Source organism: Nothobranchius furzeri, chromosome 12 (assembly GCF_043380555.1).
Source record: "Nothobranchius furzeri strain GRZ-AD chromosome 12, NfurGRZ-RIMD1, whole genome shotgun sequence".
NCBI classification, from domain to species: domain Eukaryota; kingdom Metazoa; phylum Chordata; class Actinopteri; order Cyprinodontiformes; family Nothobranchiidae; genus Nothobranchius; species Nothobranchius furzeri.
In genome coordinates, this window is record NC_091752.1 from 63,604,706 (window position 1) to 63,619,190 (window position 14,485).

General features: G+C 44.5%; 1 protein-coding gene across 5 annotated transcripts in view; it reads left to right on the top strand.

Annotated features, from left to right (window-relative positions):
• Positions 1 to 7,962, top strand: part of usp7 (ubiquitin specific peptidase 7 (herpes virus-associated)) — a 34,603-nt gene extending 26,641 nt beyond the window's left edge. For 4 of the 5 annotated variants that reach the window (XM_054750679.2, XM_054750681.2, XM_054750682.2 and 1 more), the window contains exons 23-31: positions 16 to 83; positions 336 to 444; positions 555 to 632; positions 710 to 810; positions 929 to 1,028; positions 1,291 to 1,410; positions 1,913 to 1,984; positions 5,546 to 5,636; positions 7,787 to 7,962. In XM_054750679.2, the coding sequence (XP_054606654.1) occupies positions 16 to 83; positions 336 to 444; positions 555 to 632; positions 710 to 810; positions 929 to 1,028; positions 1,291 to 1,410; positions 1,913 to 1,984; positions 5,546 to 5,636; positions 7,787 to 7,893 (846 nt within the window). In that variant the 3' untranslated portion in view covers positions 7,894 to 7,962. The remainder of the gene's footprint in view (positions 1 to 15; positions 84 to 335; positions 445 to 554; positions 633 to 709; positions 811 to 928; positions 1,029 to 1,290; positions 1,411 to 1,912; positions 1,985 to 5,545; positions 5,637 to 7,786) is intronic. The other variant, XM_054750680.2, reaches the window with a different exon arrangement.
• The last annotated feature ends 6,523 nt before the right edge of the window (positions 7,963 to 14,485 follow it).

A 14,485-nucleotide genomic window follows, 5' to 3' on the forward strand; every position in this document is an offset into this window, starting at 1 on the left:
GTCTGTTTCTGTCAGGTGGCTAAGACCGTTGCACAGCGGTTGAACACGGATCCCATGCTGCTGCAGTTCTTCAAGTCCCAGGGGTAGGAGCCTTGTCTCTTCCATTCCCACACCAATGCCCCGCTCTCCTCCTGTGCACGTTTAAAGCGGCGACAGCCAGAGTTCTTCTTGAGCGCCAGTAGAAATGTTGTGTAACCTGTCCCCCCTCCACCTGTCTTTGTTTTCCTCTTCCTCCTCCCTCTGTCCCTCTCGTCACGTCTCCTTCCCTCTGTTCTCTCACTCCTCCGTCCTTCCCTTGGTCGTCCTCCCCCCCTGCCTGGTGGTGTGGTGGCCAGGTACAGGGACGGTCCAGGGAATCCTCTCAGACACAACTATGATGGGACATTGAGAGACCTGCTGCAGTTCTTCAAGCCTCGGCAGCCCAAGAAACTTTATTACCAGCAGGTAGGGAGGGGTCCAAACGCGCCTTTGCTCCTGTTGATGAGTGGAAACGAAGCCCAGTAGCGTAGTCGTCAGCGTGAACTCATCAGCGTTCATATTGTGTGTTTCTGCAGCTAAAGATGAAGATAACAGACTTTGAGAACAGGAGGAGTTTTAAATCCATATGGCTCAACAGCCAGCTCAGAGAGGAGGTGACCCACGCAGCTCCTGAAATCCGTTTCTTCAGCAGCTAAAGTGATGGCGGCTAAATGTTCTGCGTGTGTTGCAGGAGATCACCCTCTACCCTGACAAGCACGGCTGTGTGAGGGACCTGTTGGAAGAATGTAAAAAGGTGGTGGAGCTGTCGGAAAGCGGCTCTGAGAAGCTCAGGTACACACGGATCGATCATGTAGGAAACGTTTGGCTGATCCAGAAGTTTCTGTTTCTGAATCGTTGGGAAATGTTGGGAAAACGATTGTTCGAAGCAGCTGCTCCTCTCTCCCTGCAGGCTGTTAGAGATAGTAAGCTATAAAATCATCGGGGTTCATCAGGAGGACGAGCTGCTAGAATGTTTATCTCCTGCTGCCAGTCGCACCTTCAGAATAGAGGTACGAGTGTGTTTGGGGTTTATTTTTAGCTCTTTTACCTCCCCCTGCTTCCTGCTGCATCAGTACTTAAAATATTTAGCTCTCTGTTGGAAAATGAACAGCACGTGAATCCCACACAGCTTTGGTTCACCTCTGAGGAGCAGGGAGGGAAAGCAGCAAACATTCCTTTAAAATTCCTCCTCTTTAATCTTATTCTTCACATTTTTGTGTTACCAACCAGTGTTTTGATTCTGACTGCTCCGATTTACGGTTTGTTCATCAGGAGATTCCTCTGGACCAGGTGGACTTGGATAAGGACACTGAAATGTTAATCCCAGTCGCTCATTTCCATAAGGAGGTCTTTGGCACCTTTGGGATTCCCTTTTTGCTCAAGATCAGACAGGTGTGTGTGTGTGTGTGTGTGTGTGTGTGTGTGTGTGTGTGTGTGTGTGTGTGTGTGTGTGTGTGTGTGTGTGTGTGTGTGTGTGTGTGTGTGTGTGTGTGTGTGTGTGTGTGTGTGTGTGTGTGTGTGTGTGTGTGTGTGTGTGTGTGTGTGTGTGTGTGTGTGTGTGTGTGTGTGTGTGTGTGTGTGTGTGTGTGTGTGTGTGTGTGTGTGTGTGTGTGTGTGTGTGTGTGTGTGTGTGTGTGTGTGTGTGTGTGTGTGTGTGTGTGTGTGTGTGTGTGTGTGTGTGTGTGTGTGTGTGTGTGTGTGTGTGTGTGTGTGTGTGTGTGTGTGTGTGTGTGTGTGTGTGTGTGTGTGTGTGTGTGTGTGTGTGTGTGTGTGTGTGTGTGTGTGTGTGTGTGTGTGTGTGTGTGTGTGTGTGTGTGTGTGTGTGTGTGTTGGGGCACACATCAATCCTTACCAGTATTTGTCTGATTTTCATCATTTTTAATCTCTTATGCAGGGTGAGCCGTTTCGGGAGGTGATGAGGAGGATCCAGACCATGCTGGACATTCAGGAGAAAGAATTTGAGAAGGTATGCATCATCCACCGAACCATCATCGTCCGCTTATCCAGGGTTGGGTTGCAGGGGCAGCAACCTAAGCAGGGAGGCCCAGACTCCCCTCTCCCCAGCCACTTGGGCCAGATCTTCCACGGGAATCCCAAGGTGTTTTCTGGCCAGACGAGGAACATAGTTCAGGGATTAAAGTTCTCCGTCGTGGCGACGGAAATCCGTCAGTTGGAATAATCAGAAAAAAGTTCTGTCAAAATCTCTTCCCTCTCGCTCTCTCGCTCTCGTTGCTAATTGAAACGTGCACCGCCCAAGCTGCAAAAACTCGTGCACTCATCGTTCGCTCCTGCACAAACAAACTGCGCGCGCACCAGGCGCGGGGGTCTAACAGAGCCAATAACGCTCTGATATCACAAAGGGCGTTAACGTGGGAACCCGGATCTAAATTCCCGGTGGACCGATCTGAGGTCGGTGTTTTTAGTCGTCTTTGTATTTTTCGGGCCGGTGTTCAGTCACGACACTCTGCTGATCACCTGCTGATGAGAGGATTTCTCCTGTCAGTGGAACAGGTGAGCTGCTGAACAAGCGTTAGTTCCTAGAAACACTTTCTATGGCCAGACTGTAGTGACCTGTTATTTATAATTTTATAATTAATATTAAGTGAATGCACTAAACCCACAAATGATAGATTAGATTAAGTATTATTAATCATATTACTATCGGTTCTGTTCATCACTTTTATGGACAGAATTTCTAGACGCAGCCGTGGTGTGGAGTGTGTCGAGTTTGGTGGCAGGAGAATCTCGTCTCTGCTTTTTGCGGATGATGTGGTCCTCCTAGCTTCATCCAGCTCTGACCTTCAGCTCTTGCTGGGTAGGTTCGCGGCCGAATGTGAAGCGGCTGGGATGAGGATCAGCACCTCCAAATCTGAGACCATGGTTCTCGACCGGGAAAGGGTGGCTTGCCAACTCCGGGTCGGGGGAGAGGTCCTACCTCAAGTGGAGGAGTTTAAGTATCTCGGGGTCTTGTTCTCGAGTGAGGGTAGGAGGGATCGGGAGATCGACAGGCGGATTGGTTCGGCGTCTGCAGTGATGCGGACGCTGAGCCGATCTGTCGTGGGGAAGAGGGAGCTGAGCCAGAAAGCCAGGCTCTCGATTTACCGGTCGATCTACGTCCCAATCCTCACCTATGGTCATGAGCTTTGGGTAATGATTGAAAGAACGAGATCGCGGATACAAGCGGCCGAAATGAGTTTCCTCCGTAGGGTGGCCGGGCTCAGCCTTAGAGATAGGGTGAGGAGCTCGGACATTCGGGAGGGACTCGGAGTAGAACCGCTGCCCCTCCGGATCGAGAGGAGTCAGTTGAGGTGGTTTGGGCATCTGGTCAGGATGCCTCCTGGACGCCTCCCCGGGGAGGTGTTTCGGGCATGTCCTGCCGGCAGAAGGCCCCCGGGTCGACCCAGGACACGTTGGAGAGGTTACATCTCCAATCTGGTCCGGGAACGCCTTGGGGTCCTGCCGGAGGAGCTGGTGGACAAGGCCGGGGAGAAGACGGTCTGGAGCTCCCTAATTGGGATGCTGCCCCCGCGACCTGGACCCGGATAAGCGGAGGAAGACGAAGACGAATATTACTATCAAATGTAAATAAGTATAACCGATAACTAATCTTAATGAAAAAATTATATTAATTTTATTTTAATATTGATTATATTTAATTTCTACGGTTTGGATGTCTGTGAACATTACAGAATATTCAGACTGGTGAAAAGAACGTGATATTATTAATAACAGGTCATGATCCAAAGCTGGTCTGAGATGTAAAGCTCTACCCTGGGCCTAAAGCCCTGCAGATATATTTAGTTTCTGTAAACAACAACAACAAATAAACAACAGCAGCTGGATTCTACTTCCCTAAATTGAGTCACGTAGTTTTGCAAGTTCTGCAGCTCACACGTTCACCAGGGAGCTCTGCCAGCTGATTGGTTCTTTAGTAACTAGTGCAGTTCTCGAAGCGGCTCCTTTTTGCGCACATCTCGTTACTCGTGCGGCCTTCCTCTTCTCTCTCAGCTACACAATGATACTTTTTATCGATTGAATATGTGAGATTTCCACCAACAGCAAAAGGATCTCATGTTTTTGTGGGTTTTTTATGTTCACAAGCACATTCCCTCTCACTAGGGCTGCAACAAACGATTATTTGGATAATCGATGAATCGGATGGGGTCTCGACACGATTAATCGATTAATCGGATTACATAGGGACATTTTTAAAAACTGCTAGGGAAACGTTATTTTTCTCCTTCCTTCACTTTATTAAACACAGCATTATTAGAAAACAGTTCAGTAGCAGAAAAACAACATGCCATCACCTAAATTGTCTTATAAGGTGTATAGACAGAGATCCTAAGCTACATCTACATCTGTGACCTAAAATGCTTGGTCCAAGTTAAACAGCTTAAAGAGCAAGTCAACCCCTACCAGAGTCTAACTCCACTCCCACTTCATGTTTGAAAAATGCAACACATGCTGTTGCCTGGCAGACCGAGAGGGCGGAGCCGCTAACAAATACACACACACTCAGGCTCACGACAGCATTGTGACATCATAATGTACCAGTTTACATCATAGCATACTTCTTAGCCAATAGTGGTGGCAGATTTAAATTAAAATACAGTGCAGAGTTTTTACCTGACAACGGCACAACACTGCCAGTTTTAGGCAGAATATTTAAATTTTAACTAAGATGCACTGAAGTGCCAAATTATTGACGACACGTGTCTGCAGCACAATTAGATACTCGTTTATTTAGTTTATCAGCAAAAAAAAGTTTATTTGGGGGTGACTTGCTCTTTAAGGGCAATTCTCATCTGTTTTGTTTGATCTCATCTGTAGACATTTATTATAATTGGGGATGTCAAACAACTAATTTTTAAATGTAATTAAACATAGGCTGTGAATTAATCAAAATTAATCACTATTTCCAAAAATGACTGAAAAAATACCAAATAAAACAAAAGTAAATGAATGCCATCCTCCTTGTGATGATGCCCTGGGCAACTGCCATAAAGTCACATCTATAGATGCTGCTGATCATTCCAATGATCCCAAATAGACTCACATTAGGCCACATGAAAGCAACTGAACCCAAAAATATATTAACCAGTATATAACTGCACTCTCACACAACACGCCTGCAGCAACAGTTAGGACTCCGCCCTCCCTTTAAAAAGCATGTTCGCTTCCGAGGACATTGTGATTGTAAAGCCACATGCTAGTAGTCTGGCTCCGGTGTGATCAACCACTTTCTGCGGGAATGTGATGGCGGAACCGGTTCGCAGCAGCGCAAGTCTCCCCCCCCCCCCCCCCCATGTTTCTGAGATGTTTCGGCTGCTTCAGGCCTCCGTACATGTTAACCTGGTCAAACGTCACTCCACCCAAAAAGCCCGCTAAAACACGAACATCTCTAAAAGGGAAAACGCAGAAGCAGAACTTGAACCTGGAGATTTGGGGTGGTCGGTTTCTTCTGCTGCAAGTGAAACATGATTGAAAGCATCTGAGTGAAGTCTTTGTGTTTTTTGTTTTTCAGTTTAAGTTTGCGATTGTGATGATGGGCCGACATCAGTACATCAATGAAGACGAGTACGAGGTCAACCTGAAAGACTTTGAGCCTCAGCCAGGTATTTACAGCTGACTTTACAGACACCTCTTTGAGCAGGGGTGTCCAAACATTTCAAGACACAGTCCAAAGTCATCACGTTGATGCCCTTAAGAACCCGAACCCTTCAGAAATGAAAACAGACTGGAATAAATACTCCAAAGTGTAGAAAGAAGTAAAATACTTTTCCATATATGTATTGATAGAATGTCATTGAGGTTAACTGGAATATGGTGCTCAAGAAGCAATTTTGCAGGTGTTTGCAATGGGCTGAGACACTGGTGGTCTTTTATTTATTTATTTATTTATTTATTTTTACATTTGCTGTAGTCAGAGTACAGCACTGCCTTAACTCTTGGGCATGGATTTCACTAGAGCTTCATAGATTGCCGCAGGAATCCTCTTCTACTCCACGATGACATCACGAAGCTGGTGGATGATAGACATCTTCTGTCCCACAGATGCTGAATTGGGCTTAGGTCTGGAGACGTGCTCGGCCAGTCCAGCACCTTTACCCTCAGTGTCGTTAACAAGGCAGTGGTTGCTTTGGAAGTGTGTTTGGGGTCGTTGTCATGTTGGAAAAGTGCTCTGTGGCCCAGTGAGCAAAGGGAGGCGGTCATGCTCTGTTGCGGTTCGAACACAGTACATGTTGGCATCCATGGTTCCTTTAATGAGCTGTAGTTCCCCAGTGCCGGCAGCACTCGTGCAGCCCCAATCCACGACACTCCCACCACCGTGCTTGACAGCAAGCAAGACACATCTGTCTTTGTACTCCTCACTTGGTTGCTGCCACACACGCTTGACACCACCTGAACTAATACGTTCATCTCGGTCTCATCAGACCACAGGATGTGGTTCCAGTATTCCATGTCCTGAGTCTGCTTGTCTTCTTGTGCATCATCTTTAGAAATGGCTTTCTTCTGGGATGATGCTAGGTGTGGCGTCTGGGTTGGCAGGCTGGCTCTCATCCCTTCAATATCTGCAGCAATGCTGGCAGCACGCACAGGTCTATTTTCAAAAGCCAACCTCTGGACATGACACTGAGCACGTGCACTTGCTGCTTTGGTCGACCATGACGAGGCTTGTTTTGAGTGTAACCTGAGGCAGCAGCAGCTCAGGAGTCCTCTGACTCTGAAGATGCTGTACAAGTGCGGGTCATCATTACCGTGTCCTACCGCTGTACGGGCGTAGCCACGGTGTTTGTGACAGCCATCTTTACTTTTTTCACATCCTCAGAAAGAAATCTTTGGTGCTGCGGTAAACTTCTAGTGACCAGTACGAGTGAGACGATGACGTCAGATTTAACACAACTGCTCCCCATTGACACCTGAGACGTTGCAACACTAACGAGTCACATGACAGCAGGAAGGCGAAGGGGCTAATTAGTCCCAGTTTGTACGTTTTCATTTAGGGTTTGCTCACTTTAGCAGTTCAGACTTTAATGGTTTCATGTTGATCTATTTTTAAGGAAATTCAAAAGTACACCATTAAACAAGCTGTACTCTGATTACTTTACATTCTCTCCGAGTCTCGTATCTTTAGTGTTGTTCCTAGAAAATATATAATAAAATATTTGCAACAATGTCAGGGGTTGAGTCACTATTGTGAGATACTGTAGGTCTGTCCTACTGAGGACACGTGACGCCCCGAGTTACAAAAACACACTTCAGTGGCCCCCTACGAGACCGACTGTCGTCACAGGATGTTTAGATTGAAAATAACACGACGTGGTTCATAGGAGGAGACTTGAGTAGAGTTTTGCCGTTGGCCTCGTGCAGAAGTCCGTGTCTACCCCAGCTGCTTTCCGATTCCAGTTTACATGATGCTTAGTATTTGTGTTTCTGTCCTGGAATTCCCAGTAACGGTCAGACAACTGGTGCACGTGTTTGTTAGAAATGCGATGGCAATGAGATTCCACACAAATGTCCTCATTTTCTTAATTTATTCAACATTTCAGATTTTCAGGGAAACATTTGGGGTTCAGCAGTCCAGTCCAAAGAGACCCAGTGTCCCTAGGCTGGTCTGAGCTGTGGTTGTCCAGGGGAGCTCGTCAGTCCAGTCGTGTCTTGCTAAGCTGTCACCATTACGATATGAAACGGGTTTCTGAAACAGGAATGAATGATTAGAGCAGGAGACTCTCCTAACCCCCTCCTGGACATTTGTCCTCCACAGGTAACATGTCCCACCCGCGTCCCTGGCTAGGGTTGGATCATTTCAACAAAGCTCCAAAGAGAGGACGCTACACGTACCTGGAGAAAGCTATCAAGATCCACAACTAAAGCAAGGAACCCGCCCCCTCAAATCCTGCTCCGCCCCTCCCCCCCACTCTTACTTTAATTAACCATAACCACAGGCTGTAACCAACCGTGTGTGTGTGTTTGCGTGCAAGACCGTTTGGGTGTGTATGTGTGTGTATTCATCACTCTTAACCCCACCTGGACACACTCTGCCCTGGCGCCGTGTCTTCAGAGGAACGGGACTTCACAGCAGCGGAAGGAGAATTCAACCACAGAAACTAAACTGCACCAACCACCTGTTGGTTTAGTTGGACATTTAATCCTTTTTTTTTCTTATTAACCGTCTTCCTCGATGTTTGAGGTCGTTCGGTTTTACAGCCCCCCCCCCCCCCCCCCCTTGCTTTTCCACCCATTCACTGCTTTTTGTTGCCTGTTTGGAATCAGGAGACATGAAATTTGGTTTTAGGAAGATTCCAGTGAAGCAGAAATGAAATCCTCAACATACAAATGTTGTTTTAAAATAGTTAAGTTTTGTTAAAGGGGTGAGGACTGGGGGGGGGGGTGCGTAAGGTGATATTCCTGATGGGGTAATTTAAAACGCTCTTCTCCCATCCCATAGTGCAACAAAAAACAGTGTTTCCAAGTTTACACAATCTTTTCTCACTTAGTTTGGTTTAGAGGAAAAAGTAAAGTTGTTCCTTTATGCTCTTGTATAATAAAACAATCTTAAACAGCATCTGTTCAAAAATAAATGGAGAAAAACAGGATTTGTCTGTATTTGATCCTGCAGGCTGGACGTGAAGAGCTTTCTCAGGACGGTGCGTGTACGCTTCGGTTGGGATTTTCCTTTTTGTTTGTGGTGGTGGTGGTGGTGGTGGGGGGGGGGGGGGGGTAGGAACACGCGCATAAACTACCACCCTTTCAGTCATTCCTCACCACAAACACACACACACACAAGCTTCCATCTGTTCTTTCGCCCCCTGGTGGTTAGGAGCGGTAACTGCATTGTGCTTGGTCAAGCTGCACTTGGGAGAGGTCTGAGGGATGTGTAGAGCCAAAACCAGCAGTGTAAAAACTCACCAAAACACTTTAAGCCCTGTGAATTTATTTTTCCTTTTATCGTTTTCAAGCACAGATGGAATGCATCCCAGATAACTCATAGCTGGCTCTGTAAAGAACATTTAAGAATTGTATATTTAAAAATATGAACGTGTAAAATTAAAGAGAAACTCATTTTCTTGTTGGGTACAGAAGGAGCCAGGTGTTCATATTTCTTGTGTGTAGGTCTCTTTTTTCTTTTGTTTTTGTTCCTGATGTACCATTGAGTTTGTTTCTGCTACTTTCAGATTTTTTAACTAAACTGCAGTGCTTTGTTGTCTTTGAAACTCAAGGACAAAGATGACCTGCAGGTTCCCCTTAATTTGATCTTTCCGGTTCAAAATCATCAGTGTAGCAGCCGTGTACGACAACTTCTCCTGTATATTGCCTTTTTGCTGGAAAATGTATGTTGAATAAAATTTTCTATAAAACAAGTGCACAACTTGACTGCTGCTCGTCCATACCGGACAACATGATGCAAGTTATTTACTTTTTGGTTTTATATCTTAAAACTGCAGATCTTACTGCTCCAGGTTTTCTTGTGTGAGGGGATGAAAAGAGCAGTAGATCTAAATAAATGGTTTAAATCGAACTGACAACATGCAATCCACTTAGCAGCTTAGTGCTGTTATTTTTTTTTTAAGGAAATCAGGAATCATTGTGATCAAAAACAAAATAGATCATTTACCTTAAAGGTCTGGGGGGATGAATCATGTCACTTAAGAGCAAGTCACCCCCTACCAGAGTTACTCCACTCCCCACTTCCTGTTTGAAAAATGAAACAAATGTTGCCTGGCAGACCGAGAGGGCGAAGCCACTAACAAATACACACACAGGCTCTCAACGGCATTATGACATATGGTACCAGCTGACATCATAGGGTACTTAGCCAATAGTGATGGCAGATTTAAATGTAGTACAGAGTTTTTACCTGAAGAGGGCACAACACTGACAGATTTAGGCAAATAATTTTAAGATGCACAAAAGTGCCAAAATATTGACTGCACATGTCTACAGTACGATTAGACACTAATTTATATAATTTATCAGCATAAGAAGTTGATTTGGGGGTGACTTGCCCTTAAAGGACATTTGAGCTTTAGTGGGCATCATGTCTTTAGAATCTGGGGGGGGGTCAAGTTTTCCGTGCAGCTTGCCACATCTGATCCCACCTCGAAGAAGAGAAAAACTTTGCTTCATCCTGTTTGATTTCTCTTTAGCATTTTTAATCAATATATGTGTATTGGGATTTATTTTTAAGCCTGGAGAAAAAGCATAAGTCAAGCACAAGTCATTAGCCTCACAGAGTTTTAAAAATCCCATTCATTGCTCAGTATGTGCAGGCATCTGCCACGACACACACAGTTGGAGAAGACCTTGAAGACAATGTGTTCATTTTAAATGAAGTCAAAAATTTTGGTTTGCTCACAATCAGATTAGGTGCAAAGATCCAGTGATCTTCACATCTTTCCATCACATGGGTGTGGCAAAAAAAAAGCCCTTCTCCAACTGATCCACTAGGGATAGGCCAGCCCACTAAGTGAGAGGGCAAAGTACAAGGTATGATGATGTATTTGGGCGTCCTAGTAACCTTTTTGAGTGTCCATCACAGGAGTGGCTTCAGAAAGTTTTAAGTGTGTTTGGTTTTTTCTGTACCACTTCTCAGGTTTTGGTAAATCAAATTAATTGAAACCACTGACTCATAGTCTTTGTTAAGAGTACACTCAAAATAAAGTTACAAGCAATAAGGTTAAAGTGTGTTCTGGATGACGCTTCTCTTGGGGGAAAAAAAGATCTGGGGGTCTGCCCGGACAACAGCTGGTGATGGACTTGACAGGACTGGTCGAGAATCTGACCAGGAGAGAAGTGTTTTTAAATGAAATTCTGCCTTTCTGTGACTTCTCACAGCAGCGTTTTATTTTGTAAGCCTCTACAACAGAACAAAGTTCCTCAGGGATGTGTTCTTGGTCCTGCATTTTTTATTCCACAGAATAATAACTGTAGCTGCACAGGTCCGACGAAATAATGGCCACGAATCATACGGGTGTCTCTTGAAGATTTATTCTCTCTTTTAGCTTTCTCCTCTTCCATCAACACCATGAAAACTATAAATAACAAACATTTGGCTCAAATCTTGTAATTTACAGTTCTCTTTCAGAGCCTGAAAGGTCTCAAATTCAGTACAACACAAGTAAAGAAATAAACATCACAATTAGTAATATTTATATTCTAAACAAAATAAAACAACCAGTCTTGAACAGTTACCGGGTGTGCCTTTAGAGCCAGAATTTACAATATAACTGTGATGCATTCATGTGCGCCGTAAACGATGGGAAATTACACTTACACACAACTATACTTATCAACCTTTAACCATTTTATTTTATTATCCTATGAACCTTTTATTATTTAATTGCACACAGTAATAGGTCTCAAACAAATCATTCTTAGACCGTTACAGTGACTGCTGGCAAATTTAGAAAAACAGAGCAGCAAATGATGCTAATGCTAGCACAACATTAGGACCTATTAGTCCCTGGATTTAAACATCACAGGGTTAAAGCTTTCTTGCAGTCTCTTTGGTTTTATGCAGTTTGCAGAAATGTTTAGTGCCTCACAAGTTATTATATTATTAGTAATTGCTTCTGTTACTTATTCTTTTTAAATCCTTTTTGATGGTTCTATTTTTTACTTTTATTTTGCTTGTGACATTCCCTTTGCTGGCACTTTGTGTCTGGTTTTCTGTCAGGTCAGAGGTCAAGCCTATGTTAAAAAAACAGACAGGCAACAATTGCCCAAGGGACGTCTCGAAGCTTAGGAGTTGTCGATGGGGGAGCTCTATTCAGTGATTGTGGGGGAGGGGAACTTTGCAATTTCTGCCTTTTCTGATGAGCGTTCAGCACATTGGGCCACCTGCTCCTCCACAAACTGATTCATTCAGTCCAGTTCAAACAATGAGTCAACAAGCCGCTATAGACTATTTTCACCATGTTTACTCTTCAGACCTGCTTATATTAGCTAATTAGCTCATAACTAAAGCACATGCTGACAGATGAAATCTTTCATATCAAATGGAAAGCCCCCCCCCCCCCCCTTTTTTTTTTTTTTTTAAATCTGAGATCAAAACTTGGGATTCACAAACAACCCAGCTGGTCCATTCTGACCCTTGACCCTTCATAAAGAATGGGTGGTAAGCAAGGGTGCTTCTTCCAGTGGTTTATTAAGGTCACCATGGTAACCACACACCTGTCAGAAAAGGACAAACAGAACATAAGAGTAGGAATCAAGTCTATTGCTTGTGGACTAAGCGCTACGCCCTCTGCCGTCCCGGTAAAGAAGAGCTTTGCAACACTTGCAAGGCAACTGAGAGGTCTGGAAGGAAAACATCTTCATCAATGCGTGTATACGCAACACTACACCCGAGCTGATGGAGAAGTATAAGTCAGGCTTTAGACGGCTCTACATCGATATCCTTAACCTACCCAGGATGGATCTGGTCAACCTCCGGAACTCCTCCACTGCAAAGATGTGGCACTACCTCAGCAACTCCAGAGATTTCCTGACCCACCCCATAGCACTATAAAGTACCTTAAACAGTCACTCGACAGACATGGTTAAGTAAATATGATAGACATTTTCCCCCATCACTTTCATTTTTATGTTTATGTATAATGTATTTTTGAAATAGTAATTAATAAATATTCAATACCATTATAATTTCCTTTGATTTAATTTTAAATCAATATTTAGAGTGCCCATGTAGCACATAAACAATGCAATTTAACGGTTTTCTTAAAGTAGGAACGTTTAACCAGAGCTCTCTCCTTCCTTCTGCTCTGCGTAAACCTGAACTGGTCACCTACTTGTGCGTAATCAAATGTCTATAGGGGAAAAGATGGAAAAGCCATGAGGTTCACTTTTGCCTCAGACCGACTTATTGCTGTTTTGTGGTGTGGCTGAATCTGCGATCCGCTGCCACGCGGACTGGAATAACAAATGCTGCAGTGACATGAGTTGTAGTCAGGTTCACGAGGAGTCACTGGCTGGAGCGGACTCGACTTTAATACGTCATCCCAAACTAGAAGCTAATATCTTAATTTGACCTTGAATGAAAAATGTTGTTATAAAACCTCTTAAAAGTTTTTTAATCACGGAGTAGGCAGCGCTCATTTCTGCCTTCAGTCTGACGGCGTGCCGGAGTTTGCGCAGCGTACGCTTGTTGAATCAGTGTGTGTGTGTGTGTGTGTGTGTGTGTGTGTGTGTGTGTGTGTGTGCAGCACAGCTCCATGAGCCGCTCCAGTCACCGCGTCTCATTATTGGCGCTATTTAAACCAATGTTGTAAAATTACTTCTGCCCAGCCCAGATGTGCTCACATGTGCACCCGTGAGCCGTGGTTCCGCTGGAACGCATCTGACCTCTGACAGACACACTCTGAACTTCAGATCTTTAGCGCGCTGTTAATAGCCTGACACGTTTAGAATGCTGTCCCACAGTCAGTGTGCTAATATAATAATATAATAATGCTAAAATGCTCAGATGGGAATCATTTCTTGATTTATTTAGTTACATCCACAATGTTCTGTGTGTGAGGTTTACAATGTCAGAACACCTGCATGAGACAGGGTGTTAAATACAATCTGCCAGAATGACTCACCACCTTCAGATTTCTCCAACATCGTTAAAAATGATCAAATACGGAACATATCTTGCTATTGACAGCGTGCGCAGGCCAGAGCTCTGAAGCTCGGCGCATTATTATTATGAAGCTAGGTCACATGCGGAGGAGGACACACACACACACACACAAGCTAAATATACTTGTTTTAAATTGCATTTATTGGGCCCACTTACTTTTTCTTAGGCCCACCCACAAATGAGTTTCTGGCTACGCTAATGGTGACATATGACAGACTTCTCTGAGCTCCGCAGCCATTACACTTTTCACCTCGCGCACCCCCTAGAGGCAGCTTGCATGCACCACACTTAGGGGATCCCTGCTGTAATTCATTACTCTCAGGAAGTCCACAGAATGTAGTTAAAAGTCTTCAGGTTGTCCAAAATGCTGCAGCTAGAGTTCTGATGAGAATTAAAAATAGAGATCATATCTCTCCTGTCTTAGCTTCCCTACATTGGCTGCCTGTTAAATTCAGAATAGATTTTAAAATCTTCCTTCTCACATATAAAGCTCTTAATAATCAAGCTCCATCATACATCAGTGACCTGATTGTTCCATATGTTCCTAACCGAGCACTTCGCTCTCAGACTGCAGGTTTACTGGTGGTTTCCAGAATATCTAAAAATAGAATGGGAGGCAGATCTTTTAGTTATCAGGCTCCGCTCTTGTGGAACCAGCTCCCAGCTTTAGTCCGTGAGGCAGACACCTTGTCTACTTTCAAGAATAGGCTTAAAACATTTTTATTTGATAGGGCCTATGGTTAAAATCTGATGTTAGCCTAGATCTGGACAAGTGGGGGAGTAGAGGGAGGTGGAGTGTACAGTCAGTAAAGATGGCTCTCCCTTGCCCTGCCTCCAACA